Source organism: Zootoca vivipara, chromosome 8, assembly GCF_963506605.1.
Source record: "Zootoca vivipara chromosome 8, rZooViv1.1, whole genome shotgun sequence".
NCBI lineage: Eukaryota > Metazoa > Chordata > Lepidosauria > Squamata > Lacertidae > Zootoca > Zootoca vivipara.
Window position 1 is genome coordinate 53,530,673 of NC_083283.1, and position 16,423 is coordinate 53,547,095.

At 40.8% G+C, this 16,423-nt stretch overlaps 1 protein-coding gene across 1 annotated transcript in view; it reads right to left on the reverse strand.

Annotated features, from left to right (window-relative positions):
• Nucleotides 1-16,076, reverse strand: part of NETO1 (neuropilin and tolloid like 1) — a 105,723-nt gene extending 89,647 nt beyond the window's left edge. The window contains 3 exon segments of the mRNA XM_060278220.1: nucleotides 4,899-5,036; nucleotides 8,309-8,362; nucleotides 15,603-16,076. Coding sequence (XP_060134203.1) covers nucleotides 4,899-5,036; nucleotides 8,309-8,362; nucleotides 15,603-15,630 — 220 coding nt within the window. The 5' untranslated portion in view covers nucleotides 15,631-16,076.
• Between the last annotated feature and the right edge of the window lie 347 nt (nucleotides 16,077-16,423).

Genomic DNA, 16,423 nt, shown 5'->3' on the forward strand with positions numbered 1-16,423 from the left:
TACCTGACATTTAGAAAATACCTAAAGGCAGCCTTGTTTAGGGAAGTTTTTAATCTGTGATATTTGATGTATTTTAATGTTTGTTGGAAGCCGCCCAGAGTGGCAGGGGAAGCCCAGCCAGATGGGTGGGGTATAAATATATATTATCAGTGCAACGGACTAGAATTATGATGCATTGATGGCAACAGCATTAGAATTATAGTACTTCACCTTCACTGAGTTGGAGAACAGGCTAAAAATGAGTGAACTAAAAAGTGAATAAGAAAACATTTTTTAAAAAAATGCATTTCGCCTTGACAACACAACACAACTCAGTGGATGGCTACTCAATGAAAAGATGTCTAAAACATTAACTTCAAGTTTACAGTGGCAATTTATTTAATAAAACAGAAAATACCACACGGTATACACCCTCAGCTGTGAGAGGACTACCAACATATGAACCAACTTGGACCCTGCACTCATCATCTGAGGCCTTTCTTCGTGTGCCCCCTTCCATGAGAATTCTGGACAGTGCCAACACAAGAATGAGCCTTTTTCTGTGGTGACTCCCTTTGTAGAATGCTCTTACCAAAGAGGCTCACCAGTGCCATCATTCTATATCTTTAGGGGCAAAAACATTCCTCTGAAATCAGGCCTTTGGCCTTTAACTATCTGTAGCTTTTATAAGTGGGTGACACTTGGTCTTGGACATCTGATGCTTCTCTCCTGGCCTTACAAAAGCCACCAGACTCTGCTGCCTGATCTGTCACAGATCAAGCACTTTCTAACTCTGGCCATGGCTGCACCCAGAGACCAGGCACTTTAAAAATCACAAATTGGCTGCTCTAGCTGAAAGCTTAAGCAAGCAGTTTTCTTTTCTTTATTTAAGCAGTGCAGTAGTTGAAAGAGCTGTCCAACTTTCCCTAGCTTGTCTCTCATAGGATCCTGCAATTGCTACTGCAGTGGATGTATCTGCTTGTAATACAACACTTGTAGTCCAGGATGATATTGAGCTGTTCATGTGCTAACAACCAAAGAGGTTACAAAAGAACCAATTGTAATTGCACCTTACTTGCATTGTACCTTATTGTTGTATCTCCATAACTTTGGTGAGAGAAAAGGATGAAAGTAAGAGCTGCATGGCCTCAAAGCAGACATATTATTGGCTGATATAGTTTGCTGTGGCTGAGAAAGTCTATTTAAGTTCCATTATTTGTTAGGGGTCAGGGGGCTGAGTTCTGTACCAAAAGTAAAAGCCTAAGATGCAATAAAATGTTGCTACAAAATTCAAAGGCTGTATAGTGCAGCCATTCTTGTGATGAGCTTTTACTACTTGAACTCTTAGCAATCTTTTTAATTTAGGTTCTAATTACCTTTCTTCAAAGACTCCTAATAACATGGGAAAGACTGCTTAATGCTTGCATGTCTTGTCATCTTTTTCATCTAATTATCTTATACAAGTGCCATCTTGAGGTTTTACATCTGCTTAAAAAGGCTCTGGGTTCTAAGTAGAAGCAGAGGAACAGTTGCAGTGAAATAGCCCCATACAATTAAGGCTTTAATTCTTACCAGCCTGTAATTTCATGTAGCTGACAGCTGAAGCTAAGCAAAAAATCTGTTTCAGTTTAACAGAATGTCTGGAAATGAGAGATTGATCTAAAAATCTCCCCTTCATAAATGTGAGCTGGTACCATACTAATGGATTGGAATAATCCTTGATATCTCCAGTTGCTCAGCAATTGAACAGAGGAATCTAGGGTCATTTTTCTTTCAAACGGATATTTCTCTGCTGGCTTTGAAGAATGCATTATGAATACAAGGAATGTGAATGGAATTAGTGAATATTATTACTCAAGCAGATAATTATATAGATGTGCTTTGGAACAGCAAAATACCATTGCTCTTCAACACAGATAGTGTTACAAAGGAAGAAAAAAAATGTTATTAGCTTTATAAAAATGGAGATGGTCTTCAATGGAATGCTGCTGCTAATTTTGCATGGCTTATAGTACATCAAGCCCAATACATCAAGTTCATCCATATTATAGAAATGTGCAGAGTGGAAGGTTTAATTTGTGACTGCTACTGCAGTTTTAAAGCATTCACTGTTTATGAGAACAAACAAGAATTTAAGTGGAATAGAATGACCAAGCACACATAAAAAATTCTGAATGATACAACCCTACATTTCTTTCCCTTTTTTGTAGGGAAAAGGGACTACACATGTTACATATTTTTCCTAGTATAACTAAGATGCTTTCTGTCTAGAAGCGTCAAAGGCCTGTAACACAGAGACACATGAGGCTGCAGCTCCCTGTTGGTACACTTGGTGGCAAACCTGAATATGCTGCCAAGAACTGTGTAAAATTGCCCTGAGTCTAGGCATATAATGTCTTTCACAGAAGACACATTCTCTGTTATTGCAACATAAAAACTCAGCCACATTCAGCATTCAGTATTGGCCTTAATACCACACTATTTATGCGAAATCATAACTTCCGTTCAATTACCGTCTTGCAATTTTGTGTATTGCATAGTTTTTCTTTCAGGAATATTTCTAAACACACACACACACACACACCACCACCAGACCTTCATCTAATAAGATCAATGCAGTGCTGCCCATTGGGCTTTATATAAGATGAATATGAAATTATATATCCTAATTTACCCTAATCATCTGAGGAATGTTCAAAACATGGTGAACTCAAAAATCTGCATTAAAAGAAGTAAAATGTCAAGTGCACTATTTAAACAAGGGATGGGGGTAAATAATGATAATAGTGATCATTACTAGAATTGAAGCAGGGGTATGATGGTTTTTTGAATTGTTCATGCTCTCTAGTCTGTGGTAACTTTCAGGATGAAAAAAATCATCCTTGATTATTGGGCTTGGCAAAGTCAAAGGGTAAGATAAGGTACTAGTCATATCATGGTACTTGGACTTTTGATGTGGAAACTGATGTCTCCCAATCACAGCTCAAGGGTGACTGGAGATGCTGTGAATACCAAAATGGAATTTTGGAATGTCATGGTGGACAAGTGTCAGTGTCTTTTGGCCACAGAAACTCTATGTTTAGGACAACAGCCTATGCCTAACTACAGATTAACACCAAATCTTAGATAGAACTGTTAGTCCCTTCATGTGACCTGAAATCTCTTTCAGGCCACTGTGGATGAACAAAATTGGGTGCCAGATGGACCACTGGTCTTATGCAGCACTGCAATTATTGTACTGTATACAATTTCTCACCCTTGATCTATGTATTTCCCTATTCCCAAGACTCCCATTACAGAAGAAATCACTACTTGGTATTCTTTTTTTGTCTGTTTATAAAACTTTACTTCCTGCAGGCATAAATATCTAGGTAATCATATGATCTTCATCTCCACTGAAGCAAGCTGAAGGCTTTCAGTCTCTTCTTTTAAAACAGTCTCAGCCTGAGGGCCTACTGATTAGTTTCTTATATTCTGAAACTTAAAACCCTGGCAGTCACTCATGTTTATTACGGTATATAGAAAGATATTGCAACTAACATATTGCCTCAGCTTTCCTGGTGACGTGTAAAGCATACAAATCTTACATCATATCTCATGCAGACAGTTTATTATTGAGCTATTCATGATACAATTTCTTAGATTTAAGTTTAAATACATGTCATTAATTTAATGATGGTAGACTTATTTATGTTGTTTGATTTGAATTTTATGGCTTCTTTTTTGGAAGCCAGCTTATGAGGGCCCTAAATGGTGGCTTGCCTTAAAGAAACAATTATAACACAGGAAAATTGAATTATCTGTTGTTTCATTTAGTCTACAGGATTTATAAAATTTTTGAACAATATGGGGACTTGGACAATAGGCATCAGGAATGATCTGTGTTCTCAGAATTCATTCTAACATTTGTTGATACTTCTGTTTTCCCAGTACACCTAGTTCTGTTCATCTGTTTGTAGATCACTATAATCAATCATTTCCAGATTGGCCCCAGGAAATAAGAGATACTCTTGTTACAAACAGTGATACTCTTTCTTTTCTTTTTAAAAAGCAATTTATATTGATAAGCTAGCATTTTAGACTCAATAATTTTTTTTATCTGCCAATAAGGCAACAAGAGAGATGGGAAAGACTAGTAAGTATATTGCCATGCCATGTATCACCTACTGGCAATGAAGTATAGCAGCTGTTACTCTCAATGTTAAATCTTTTTATTTTAGCAGTACTCTCTGTTGGCCAAAAGAGAGTGAGTAACAGATTGGAAGCTGCCATTGCATGGTACTATATGTCCTTGACTGTGTAAATTGTTTTAATATGGTAGTTTCCAGTGCTCTCTTTCTATCTTCAGGCAGAGAAAGAAAGACGAGACTAAGAAAAAGCCAACAGTTGCCATAATATAGCTTTTCTTTTCTTTTATAATTGGCTGTGAAAGCATAGTAATGACCGAGGCCCAAGAACAGGCACCCCCAAACTTTGGCCCTCCAGATGTTTTGGACTACAATTCCCAACATCCCTGACCACTGGTCCTGTTGGCTAGGGATCATGGGAGTTGTAGGCCAAAACATCTGGAGGGCCGCAGTTTGGGGATGCCTGCCCAAGAAGATGGCTATTTTCCTCTACCAATAAACCCCCTCCCACTTTATATAGTCTTTAATTAAAAATAAATACAACCAAAGCACTGCTTATTTGGCAGCACAGGCCTGAGTGTACCTCAGAAGCGTGAGTGTACTCAGTGTACTGTGTGTTTGTGTACTCAGAAGTAAGCCTAATTGCATTCAATGGGACCTGCTCCTGGGTGATGTATAGGATTGCAGCCACATTTGACCAAACTGTCATTATACAAAGGTAAGATATTACAGAAGAAGATACATTAATTATGAAAAAAGGGAAACTTAAGAATCAAGGACTTGGGTAATCACCTTCTATAATGTAGACACACTCTCTCTCAGGAGGATATTTGTTGGGGTAATTGGGAGAAGTGAAGATGCCTCCTTCTGGGTATTTTGTCCACGTTCCACACTGCACTGTCTTTTGTCCTTCTGACGTGGTTTGCTTTTCTAGGGGGGAAAAGATTACAATAATGATAGCATATGTAGCTTACACCTTAGTTCTGGTGTATATATAATACTTTGGGTCCTATTACCATCTTGTTCATTTTTTAGTCTATGGCAGTTTTCTGCCACAGCCGCAGATGAATATGCTTAGAAACTCGGCTGCCAAATATATGTGCCATAGGATCCCCCTTCACAAGAATGACACAAGCAGGTGGGAGAGGAAGCATTCTAGAACCCAAGGCTCTGGTGAAGGTTACAATGGGCACAATATTGTTGCATGCTACCCTGTGGCGTACCAAGCCCAGGCCTGTGTGGCAGCCCATACGGACTGTGCATGTGTGGCAGCCCATACGGACTGCGCATGCATGGGATGACGCACATGCACAGTCCGTACGGGGTGCCGCTGGCACACAGCGGCCTTATGGGCTGCTTCTCGTGCACGACAGCCGTATAGGCTGCCACGCAAGCGGCACCCATGTCACCCCCCTCTAGGGTGGCACCCGGGGCGAACCGCTCCCAATGCACCCCCCTTGCTACGCCCCTGATGCCACCTCAATCTCCAAGCAGTGCAAGATTCCAGGAGTTCCAGGTGCTTACCCAGAATTTGTGTTTCCTTCAGAATGAGTCACAGTGGAGACTATGGTGTCTTTATAATATAAGGTTTATATACATATATACAATGTGAACCTATGGTGGAGGGCTTCACAGCATTAACACCCCAAAAGGGTCTTGTTTCTCCCATAGCCACAGCCTTGGATTCAAACATTTCTCCGATTCTCTCTTCAGCTTGCCTTCAACTCTAGCCTTGTCTTTCTAACTATTCGTGAGTTGAGGGAGGGCTCCCTACCCATTCATTTGCCATCTCGCACACAAGCCCTTTCCTCTGTTCCTCTTAATGGCCCATCAACCAAACCAAACACCTCATCAGGAAGCTAGCCCGGCTTATATTTTAATACTTATTGGATCCAGGGGTTAGAAGGGTCTGAGCATAACCCCCCCCCCCAAAAAAAATATCAGAATACATTTAAAGAAGAGGGAAAGAATTGCATGCATTCTTATTCCCTTTCCTATATTCCATCTCCCAAAATACATCCTTTGTATAGAAGCCATGCTCCAGAGCTGCTGCCTATAATGATGTAAAGGAACCCATTAGATAGACAGGGAGACTTTTCCATAGACAGCAAAGGATATTGAATAGCAGAGTATTTCAACTATTGATTTATTTTTCTTCGTATTTAACAAAATGCAATTGCTGTTTGATTGTCAAAAAAACCCAAGCCTCCAAGTTTACAAAAATATAAAATTAAAAATGAAAATCATTGTGTTTAAAAAGAAGTTAAAAATTTTTTTAAAAAAAATTAGTTGTGCAAAAGTAATTGAGCCCCAATTTCTTTGGCTGGATTGGGAGGGACTGTGAGACTTACTGACTTTCAAGCTGCATAGGCAGATGGCTACATTTATGAAGGAGATCTTGTGATTTTTATTAATCTGTCCTGAGTTGCCTTTTCCTCTATGTTATGTATTCAGCGGCCTGTGTTTGCCTGAGCCCGAGCCTCGACTAAGGATTCTGAGCCCCTGTATTCTGATTCAATACTGTACATGATATGCATTCACAGAACATTTCAGGATTTGGGCCTTGAACTGCGAGTCATGATTTGCAGCTTGGGAGTTTAGACAGCCAATCACATGAGTGTGAGTAGCCCAGGCCTTCAGAAATGTATACAAGCAGTTGCTTTGCCCTGTGGTTCAGTTCTATTAGTTCGATAAAGGTTCTTGCTGTTATCGCTGTGAACTTCACTTTCTCTCTGCGTAACTCAGTTTATCCCTTCAGGGCAACAGGGACTACCATATCTAAAAGGCACAGGTTGATGGTAGCATGATATGTGTGCAATGGTGCTTGTGAAAGAGCTATGTTGGAACGCTGCAATAAGTAGATGCATAGGTAAGTAAAAGAGTTTTGGTTAGACTTGGGGCTTTGTGCATCCCTCCAACTGCTCACATTGGGTAGAAGTCCTGCTAGACAGGAACATTTCTGTATCATACAACCGTTAGACTAGGGCCTGAGAAACTAGGATTCAGATTTCCACTCAGACAAGAAACTCATTTGGGTGACCATGGGCCAGTCACTGCCTCCTCACAGGAAGCAATGTGAGGATAAAATTGGGGGGGGGGACATACCACCATTGTTTTTTCAAGCGAAGTGGGGTACAAATGAATAAAATGGGGGAGTGGAGGTGAAATGGTAGTGTATTAGTTTGAAACTTTAAAGATGACATTTTAGTTTCCTGTTTATTATGTTGCTTTGAATGTATACTTTATATTTAACTTTCTTCAGTAATGATCAGTAATGTTTTGTTCTGGATTGTTTTATTTGATGTTTTAATGTGTTTGTAAACTGCTTTGATATTTTTCTTCTTCCTTAAAGTATAAAGCACTATAGAAATGAAACAAATAACAACAGTAATAATTTAAGAATAGATCACTAATAACAAGTATTTTTTTAGAGAGGTCTCAGAAAAATATCCCGCATTCCCTACCATCACCTGAAAATTCTAAATGGGCAAGCAGTGTTGGATACACTATATTAGATTGATATAAGATTGGACTACAATCAACTGTTATTTTTTATTATACTTGACTATGAATAGATTTAAATTTAAAGCACACTCTCTGTTCTTGTGGAGATGCTGAGTTTGTATTTCCAAGTCAGAGAAGAACTCTCATGGATATAATACTCACTTTATATTTGAGGTGTACAATACAAGCCTTCCAGACTACAAGCCAGGAAACATGATTTTTAGTGACATCATAAGTTGTACCTTGTACTTGTGGACAGGGCTACATTGCTTTCTGCATTTTCCAAATCTGTGATTCACCAGCCACCACAGGTTTACTTTGCCCAGGTGTTTTATGGCTTTCAGCTAATCATTCCCTTTTCCTTTCCTTTATTAAAAGGTACTCTTGTTTCTTCCTGTGTCCTGGACTTTCCTTATTTCACACCAGCATTAAATAATCTGATCAGTATGGCACTATCCATACTATCTGTAAATAAGGAATCTTGTTTACTATGTTTTTAATTATTATTTAAGCCTTAAGTAGGCCTAAGTTTTTTTGTTTTGAAGTTCCATAATCATTTTTAGTTGTCAAGGATGCAAACATTAAAAGAAAATAAATAAGCCGAATAAAAACATAAACATAAACCCAGTTTATGCCTTAAAGGCTTGAATAATTTAAAATACTCTAGATAATGGAAATATTCTCCATAAAAAACATACCTGCTCCTTTTTTTGTTGCCCCAGCCCAATGTAGGATGATAAAACTTGCTACAACTGAAAAAAATAAAGAAATATATTAGTTATAATAATAGCTTTGTAACAGCAATCAGAGCGACAGCATTTCACAAATAATAAACAAAAAAGGAGCAATTTCTCTATACCTATCTTGTAGTTGCACTTAGCTGTGTGATCTGATTTTTTGATATGAACAGTGTTGAAGATCAAAAGGCACATTGGTGACGGGAACACAATTTAATACTCTTTGATTGAACTGGGTATTAATTTAGATAGAAGTTCCTCATAGTTGTATGCACACTAGAAACCATTACTATTGGTGTTACTTAGATCTGAAATTCCACGTGCTACAAGGACATTTAATAATTGACTGAACTATCTTATTTGGTCTACTTAAGCCAAACCAAGTTATTGCCTCTGTTCGGTTCACAAAGTTCATGTCTTTGCCAGCTCTGGTATACAATACTGTAGTAAATTCTCCAGTGACCTCTGTTTTCAGTATAATTTTAATAAATATTATGGTTTTGTCAACATGGTGTATTCTTGGTCTATTTTTGTAATTGACATGTCCACGGGGGAGGCTCCTCTGTTGGGCAAAGTGGCACATAACCCTTCCAAGAGCCCCCCAAAATCTCCAGAGCCATAGTCCAGTCTTTCTCTTGTCATCCACAGTCATTATGAATACATTTCCACTGACTGAGGGGCTTCTTAAATGCTTCTGCTCAACTCTGCTTAGACAATCAAAATAATCACTACTAGCTGGTCACAACCCTGTAACAAGCAATTCTGTCCCAAATAAATGGCTTGGGTAGAGTGGTGGATTGCATTCCTGCCTTATTTCCTATGAGTGCTCAGGCCCCGTCCCTCCCACCCCACTCTTTTCTTTCGCTCTTTCCTCCCCACAGCCTTTTCACTCCCATCCCACCCACTCAAAAATCAGTTAAAGCTTAAAAGCACATTTCAGACTCTTTTCCTGTTGTCCTGTGTATTGTATACTGTCTGTATGTTGACATGTTTATTCTTGGGAAAGTATTAACCTGACATCTGTTTTTAACAATGTTTTAAATTGCACATTAATGATGTTTTGGTTTTAATGCACATTTTTAGCTGTTGTGTTTTGCTTGTGAGAAATCCAGAGAACTCCTGTTTGGGGAGGTGATGTATACACAGTCAATAAATCAACTCTGTTTACCTTGGAGTAAACTCCATTGAATGTAACAGGACTTATTTCAGAGTAAACATGGTTAGGATTGCACCCTAAGGCAGCCACCAAAACCCATAGAATTGACTTGTTCATGACCAACTTTTCTGGGTTGAACCAATTCATTATTCTCCTCTTACATATTCTATCCTCACAAACCTGAGACATAGGCTGACAGTGAATAGCCCAAGTTCACCCAGGGAGCTTCATAGATGAGTGATGACTTTAACCCTAGTCTCCTACACTCTTAGTCCATTTAAAAGCCCTCCATAATCTGGAAAGGCGGCATAGAAGTGAAAAAAATTGAGTAGGGGGAAACCTTTTTCCGTAATGCTGAAAATTTAGAAAGGACCTTGTTAAAAGTTCTATGTGGCACCTTTAAGACTAACCTGAGGATTCAATCCTATCTGGTAGCCATCCCCATAGAATTTAGTGCTGCTGAATTCTGAGTAGTGTGTGGTTATTGTGACATTAACCCACACTAGAAATTGTGACAGCATTGGTTCTAAAACCAATGTTAAACACTTCTCAGTTTAGTTAGGTATTAAGGACTTATACAGCTGCAATCCTTTTGTGTCTACAACTTTGCAAGGTAGGAGGATGGGAAGAAAACCAGGACAACTTGTCTATGCCCATGTGACCTCCTTTGTCTCGCCCATGTGACCATATTGGCCCCACCTACATGTCCTCCTTGGCCACAGCATGCTCCACCAGGTTCAGTAGCTAACTCTACTACTACTCAGTTCTCAAAAAGTTTGTTGTGTTGCGTCTGGTGCTTTGTAAGTGCCGTTGGAACTATTCTGGTAGCTTGGCTTGTACCTCGGCTAATAAGCGAGAGATCATTTGTGGAGTGTGCCAATAATATAACTGACTGGACTAAAACATGGACCACGGGAATTCAGTTGTTTCCTGTTAATTAAATATTGTTAGAAGCCTGCTTAACTTGCGGTATTGTGAGCTTAGACGTGTGAATAAGGCCAAGCTGGTTTCCAGCCAGTCCTCAAAGCATGCCTCCAGCAGAAATCCTGTTTAGTGGGGTTTGTATTGGCAGAGCACTTTGGGATCAGAAGCTGACTCAGCAGAGAAAATACTTTGAGATAATGAGGACTTAATAAGAAGGAAGAGCATAACCACCATTTCTGTAAGCCGCAGCATCTGCTGGTGTTACTCCATACTTAAGAATACATTCAGTTTACTGAATATCATTTACATGAGCAATTTGCAAACGATACTTGGAAGTTTTTGTTTCTTATATAAATCTTGCATGATTGTCAACATACTTTTCCTTCAGAGATGGATTGCTGAAATGCATGAGTCTCAGTAAACCTTCAGAGCTGTTAGCATTTGAAACATGAGCACAATGAAGTTACCCATTTACTCATGTGTATTTTATGTGCAAAGAAATAAGAAATTGATTCTGTGCTTATTGAAGGCACAACACAGTATGTCCTTTCTAGATAAGGGTTCACATATTTGTGAATCAGTGCAGCTGCAATTTGAGGGCTTGAAAAATTGGTCACTCCTATGGTACATTTAGCACATTTGGTTCTCCACAATCCCTATTACAAGCAAGGTGGTAATCATGTGATGGCGTAGCTAATTGTTTTTATATTTGGTGGACAAAGACTAGGAGATACTTGTTTTTTCAAGGTCATCCAATGAGCAAATTTAACAAAGCCTCCATCAATCAGGCCATTATCAATTCTACTGCCTCCAAGCTAGTAGACATTTGGATAAAATGAGAAGAAACTACTGAAAATACACATTATCCTGAGCACTCATTCATCCTTTGTGGGTACCAAGAAACATTGCTAGACATTCTTTAGGAAGACTCAAACTTGGGTTTAAATAAATCAGATAAAATATTAATTGTACCTGCCCTGCTCATACAGACACACTAGTTTCTAGAGTCTCTTGATGAAGCACCTTTCCATCCTTTCTTCCATTTTGGCACTGTTCCAGTCAAGATGCATGTGTGCCCATACACTACTAGATCCCAAAACCTTTATCTTGCGATACACATATCTTAGACCAGAGAAACTATATTTCACATTTATCACATGGATGCCACTAACAATGATGGCTTCGATCTTAAGATAAACTAACTTACTGAACATCACACAAAGAAAGTTTTCCATTGCCTCTTCTCCCCTGCAATCCACTCCCCCCCCCCAAATAAAAACTCTCTGCAGGGTCGGAGGCCCTTTCTGAACAATATTGGGGCATCAGTTCAAAATGTAGTCACACCTCATTTTATGCAGTGTGGGGTTGTCCTACGGGTTCCAATTTAAAAGCAGTACTGTGATTTTCATAATGATTCAGCAGAAACAAGAGAGCTTATATATATATTCTCTGTCTATCTGTCTGTCTGTCTCACACACATATACAGAGATGAACATGTGTCCCCGGGGGCGAAACCACCTTAGATGACTTGTGCATGACAGCGGAATGCTCAGCCTGGAAAAATCTCACACAGGAGTTGAAACCTTATATGTTGCTTCAAGACAACATTTGGAGATGTATCACTGAAGAAACAGTCGGTGCACTGGCTACAAGGAGACCTGAACTCAGGCCTTTGTTCATTCACAAAGCTCACTTGGTGATCTTGGGCCTGAGCTCCTTGGAGGCAGGGCAGGATAGTTAGCACTCTAGGACAACCTAGCAGTAGGGCTAATTATAACTCTGTAAGACATGGGCAAAACTCTTCATTTAGCCAATGTGTAATTTCAAGCACATATCTTTTGCTGCCTTGGAGTCCCAAAACACTTTTTAGAAATTCTGTAGCATAGGAGTTGCTTCATGGCATTTTAGAAATGCAGAGACCGGGACTCATAAAACTTATGTGGCCTGCTAGAGGCCACAGAACAAGGGGAGGGGTATAATAGGGAATATATTCCAGTTGCATTGCTGCATGTTAAGACCTTTAAACCTTCCCCTTAAATAAATTCAGACAAGACTCAAATTTTGGTTTGGTTTTTGACAGAATTTAGGCCACAACTTTATTGATTACAGCAAGTGAGTGGTTGAATAGGCTCTGGTTTGACTAGCTCCCTGCACCATTGCAGGTAGCGCTGACCCAGGGCACCAGCATAGGTCAGCTTAGGGTGTACACCAGGATAGGCAGAAAGCTGGGGACATGCTATGTCCTCCACCCAGATGTCCCCCTGGACTCAGGCACGGGCACAACCCTCTCACAGGGTTGACCAAACCATAGTCCCTGGATTCCTTTAACAAAATACCCTTCACATAGGGATGGTGAGAGCGCTCTCCCATCCCTATCACCTGAACCAGAGCCTATCCACAACCTTACAAGTTGTGATGATTTGCTACGCGGCAGGTGAAACCCAAATGGCACCAGCCAATCAGCCAAGTGGGGGAAATTCCTGCCGTGCCCCTGTCCAACAACAGATGACACACAGAGACATAGCAAGGTCAAGCACAAGACCCTAAAAGTAGGGAGAGGTGGGCGGGTGTTCCGATGCACTGACCAAAGAGGAAGCTCTGGGGCACGTGCATGGGTATATATAGGTCCCTTGATCCATTTAGACAGCGTCCCATTGGCCTGATTGAGCCCTGCATCGAGGGACCTACCAATCGGGTGTTGTGGCTATCCAATCATACCCACGCACAACACAGGGTTTGGTTGCCATGTCTCACTGCAACATGTGCCCTCTTTGAGGGAGGACACAATTTCTAATAGCTGAAAACATTTGTTCCAGCATGCCTGACATAACTCCAAAGAGGTCAGAATTGAATGCTTATGCCATGTTAATGATTAAGTTTTACATGATTTCTAATAATATAGGAAAATGAAAGCATAATTCTTAGCAGTGTGCAAAACATTTTGATTTCCCTAAGCACCACTTTTTGGTCATGCACAGCCAGTGATGTTTCAAGAATCCCAGTAAGGAACAATGCTGTTCTTGGAAGAAGATGTTTTGAAGACTGCATTGTGAATTGGTGGCTTTAAAGTCAATGTTAGCAGAGAGTGTGTGTGCAATGCCATATAATACAAATGCATTATGTCCTGTGCCCTCTCATGCATGCTTAATGCCATTCATTAACATGAATTGGAATGGATACCTCAGTTCTAATTGCAGTTAGTCACCATTCATTTTAACAGACTTCCACATAAAATACTGATGACTGGGTCCTGAGTTTAACTACATCAAATGTTGTAGCCTTGCACCCTGATCCAAAACCACATGAACTTGGTCATTAAGTCTGCATGGAATCACAGCCTAAGTTAGTTCTGGAAGTCAACTCCTGAAAATTATAAAACTGAAGGGTATCATACAGTTGTTTTCACCTACATCTGAAAAATGGGCATAATGGTGATTTACTGTTGCAGGCACAATAAAAGGAACACACATCCTACTAAATTTAATGGCAGAATTTTCTTTGATTATAATCAAATGGAGCTAGATAGCACAAACCCATTTGCACATTAAAAAGTACTGTAGATGTTATGCATTCCTATTAGCTACTAGGCAACTGAACACTTAACAACTTGGCTGTGGTTATACTGTACATAACTGATTTTTTAAATTAATTCCGTTCACATGATTAGAAATGTACTAATACAAAATCTATCTTCCCTTCTTTTGATTACTTTTTCTATGGCCTCCATCAAAAAGACAAGCTGTGCAGCAAATGGGGAAAGGGACAGTCTGCTATCTTGACACAGAAGTCCCATTCATTGAGCTTTAAAAGAGGTAAAACAAGAGTTGTTCTCATTGGGTCATCCTTGTCAGTATTTCCCCACATTCCACACTGTTCAGGAAGCTTAGATTTTGTGTGTGCAGTTTGTGTAGACTCCAAGTGCCTTCCTGCTCATTATTTAGATACAGCAGCTTAAGTCAATTTAAGACATGAACAGGGCAAATAAGTAGAAGACAAAGGAAAGTTCCCTGGCCACCACTCATGTTCCAAACTATTTTGATACTTCACAAAGAAAACAGATATCAGAGGCATTTTACACAATGTTTGTGGGCACACTCACATAAGATTAAATTGGCTTAAATCCTAGTAGTTAGTCTCAACTGCATGCGCTCTGTATGTCAATATGTACATGCCCTCCACTTTTGTACTATTCTTTCTTTTTTTAAAAAAACAAACAAACAAACTGTCCACTATTAAGGAATTGTGTGTATGTGTGTGTGTGTGCTGTAACTTTTGCTTAATTGCAATGTACTTAACACAATGCGCACACAATAACAACTTTTTTTAAAAAAAAATTAAAATTCCAGTTAGTGAAGTAAGTCCAAGGAAGGTTGCTGCTTCAAAACTGGGTGAATCAACAATCACCAACTTGAGTCCAAATACTTGGATTTCATCCTTCCATGATGATGACTAAAACAACTACTGTCCAAATACAGTACTGGCACTAATCCCTAGTAATTACAGTAATCAATGAGTTTATACTTCGGATTAATGCTGATGTCCTTGAACTGGCACAGAAGATGGATGTGTAATTTTGGTTTGGTCAAAATCGCAGCCTCAAATGGGGGCTCTGTAGAGGGCTCTGGACCCTTTTACATGGAAGTAAGCTCCACTGATTTCAGTGAGACTTATTTCCAAGTTAATGATTTAGGACTGCAGCCAGACTAGTAAACGTCTAATCTCTGCTCTTACACAATTACGTGGTTAAGTCCCATCGATTCCAGTGCTGCTGACTTCTACCGTAAGGGGCCTGAAACCTCAATAGCTCAAGGAGGGGTGGGGGCAGGTAAAGAGAGTTTTGCAGGGCATCCTTCCCCCCCCCAATCTTTCTTTTACGCATGACTTTGAAAGCTACAAGCTCTCGGATTGGAACTCCATCCTAGTCAAAACAAACAAATCTTCAGTAGCTACATTTTAAAAAATTATTTATATATTTTTGATGCGGGGGGGGGAGCGGAGGAGAAAAAGGAGGGGAGTATATACACCTACGCCATTAAGCTTCCCGCACCTGATTCCTCTACTAGTTGGGTCACACACAATCCTCTCTGCCCAAGAAGGTGGCGGCGGCGGCCAATGTGGGCAACGGGCAGCACAGGGCACGGTTGGCCCTGAGGGATCCGGCGGAGATCTACTTACTGTGAAACAAGCTGCGCCCATGGATCATGTCTGTTCCTTACACAAGGGGCTTCGATCTCCACTAATTCCATTTAGAGACGAGAGGGCTTCCTGCGGTGGGAAGAGGAGGGAGACCCGAGCAGCAGCCTGAAGCCCACGCGCGCTTCGCGCTGAACCCAAGTGGATCAGCGCCCCCGTCTCTCCAGCTCTTTCTCTCCTTTCCCTTCTCACCGTCGTCTGGCGATGATCAGCCCCCCATCTCCATCCCCTGGCTCCGGAGCGGCCAGCATCGGATCCTAACAGCAGCAGGAGGAGCAGCAGGAGCAGCAGCAACCACCACAGGGAGTCTGCATAACTGGCCGAGAAGGGCAAGGCGGGGAAGGGAGAGCAAGAGCCCTCGACTCACAAGCTCCACTTCCAGAGATCGCAGTCCACCACCGGCAGGAGCCACTAGGCTCGAGAAAGTGAAGGTTGGAGCGGGAGGGTTCGTCTCCTCTCCTCCTTTCCAGGCTCCCCCCCTTTAATCACCAGTTTCATACAACACCAAAAGCAGCCCCAAGTATTTCTTGGAGAATTTCGAGGCCAACCTTTCCCGGCCCTGGAGGTTCTTTTGATGCATCGAAGGAGGGGTGAGCGATGGGTCCGTCATCAGTTCCTCGAGCTCGCTTCTCGGACGGGGAAGGTGGTGGGAGAGACACCCAAAAAGAGGAGAGGCTAGGGTTGAGGGGAAGGCAGCAAAAGGGGGTAGAGGGTGGAGGGGGGGGGTGGAGGAAGAGAGAGTCACCCAAGGAGGGGCTTAAAGATCTCTGCGCGCCATTCAGTTAGAGCCGAAGTCTTTTCAA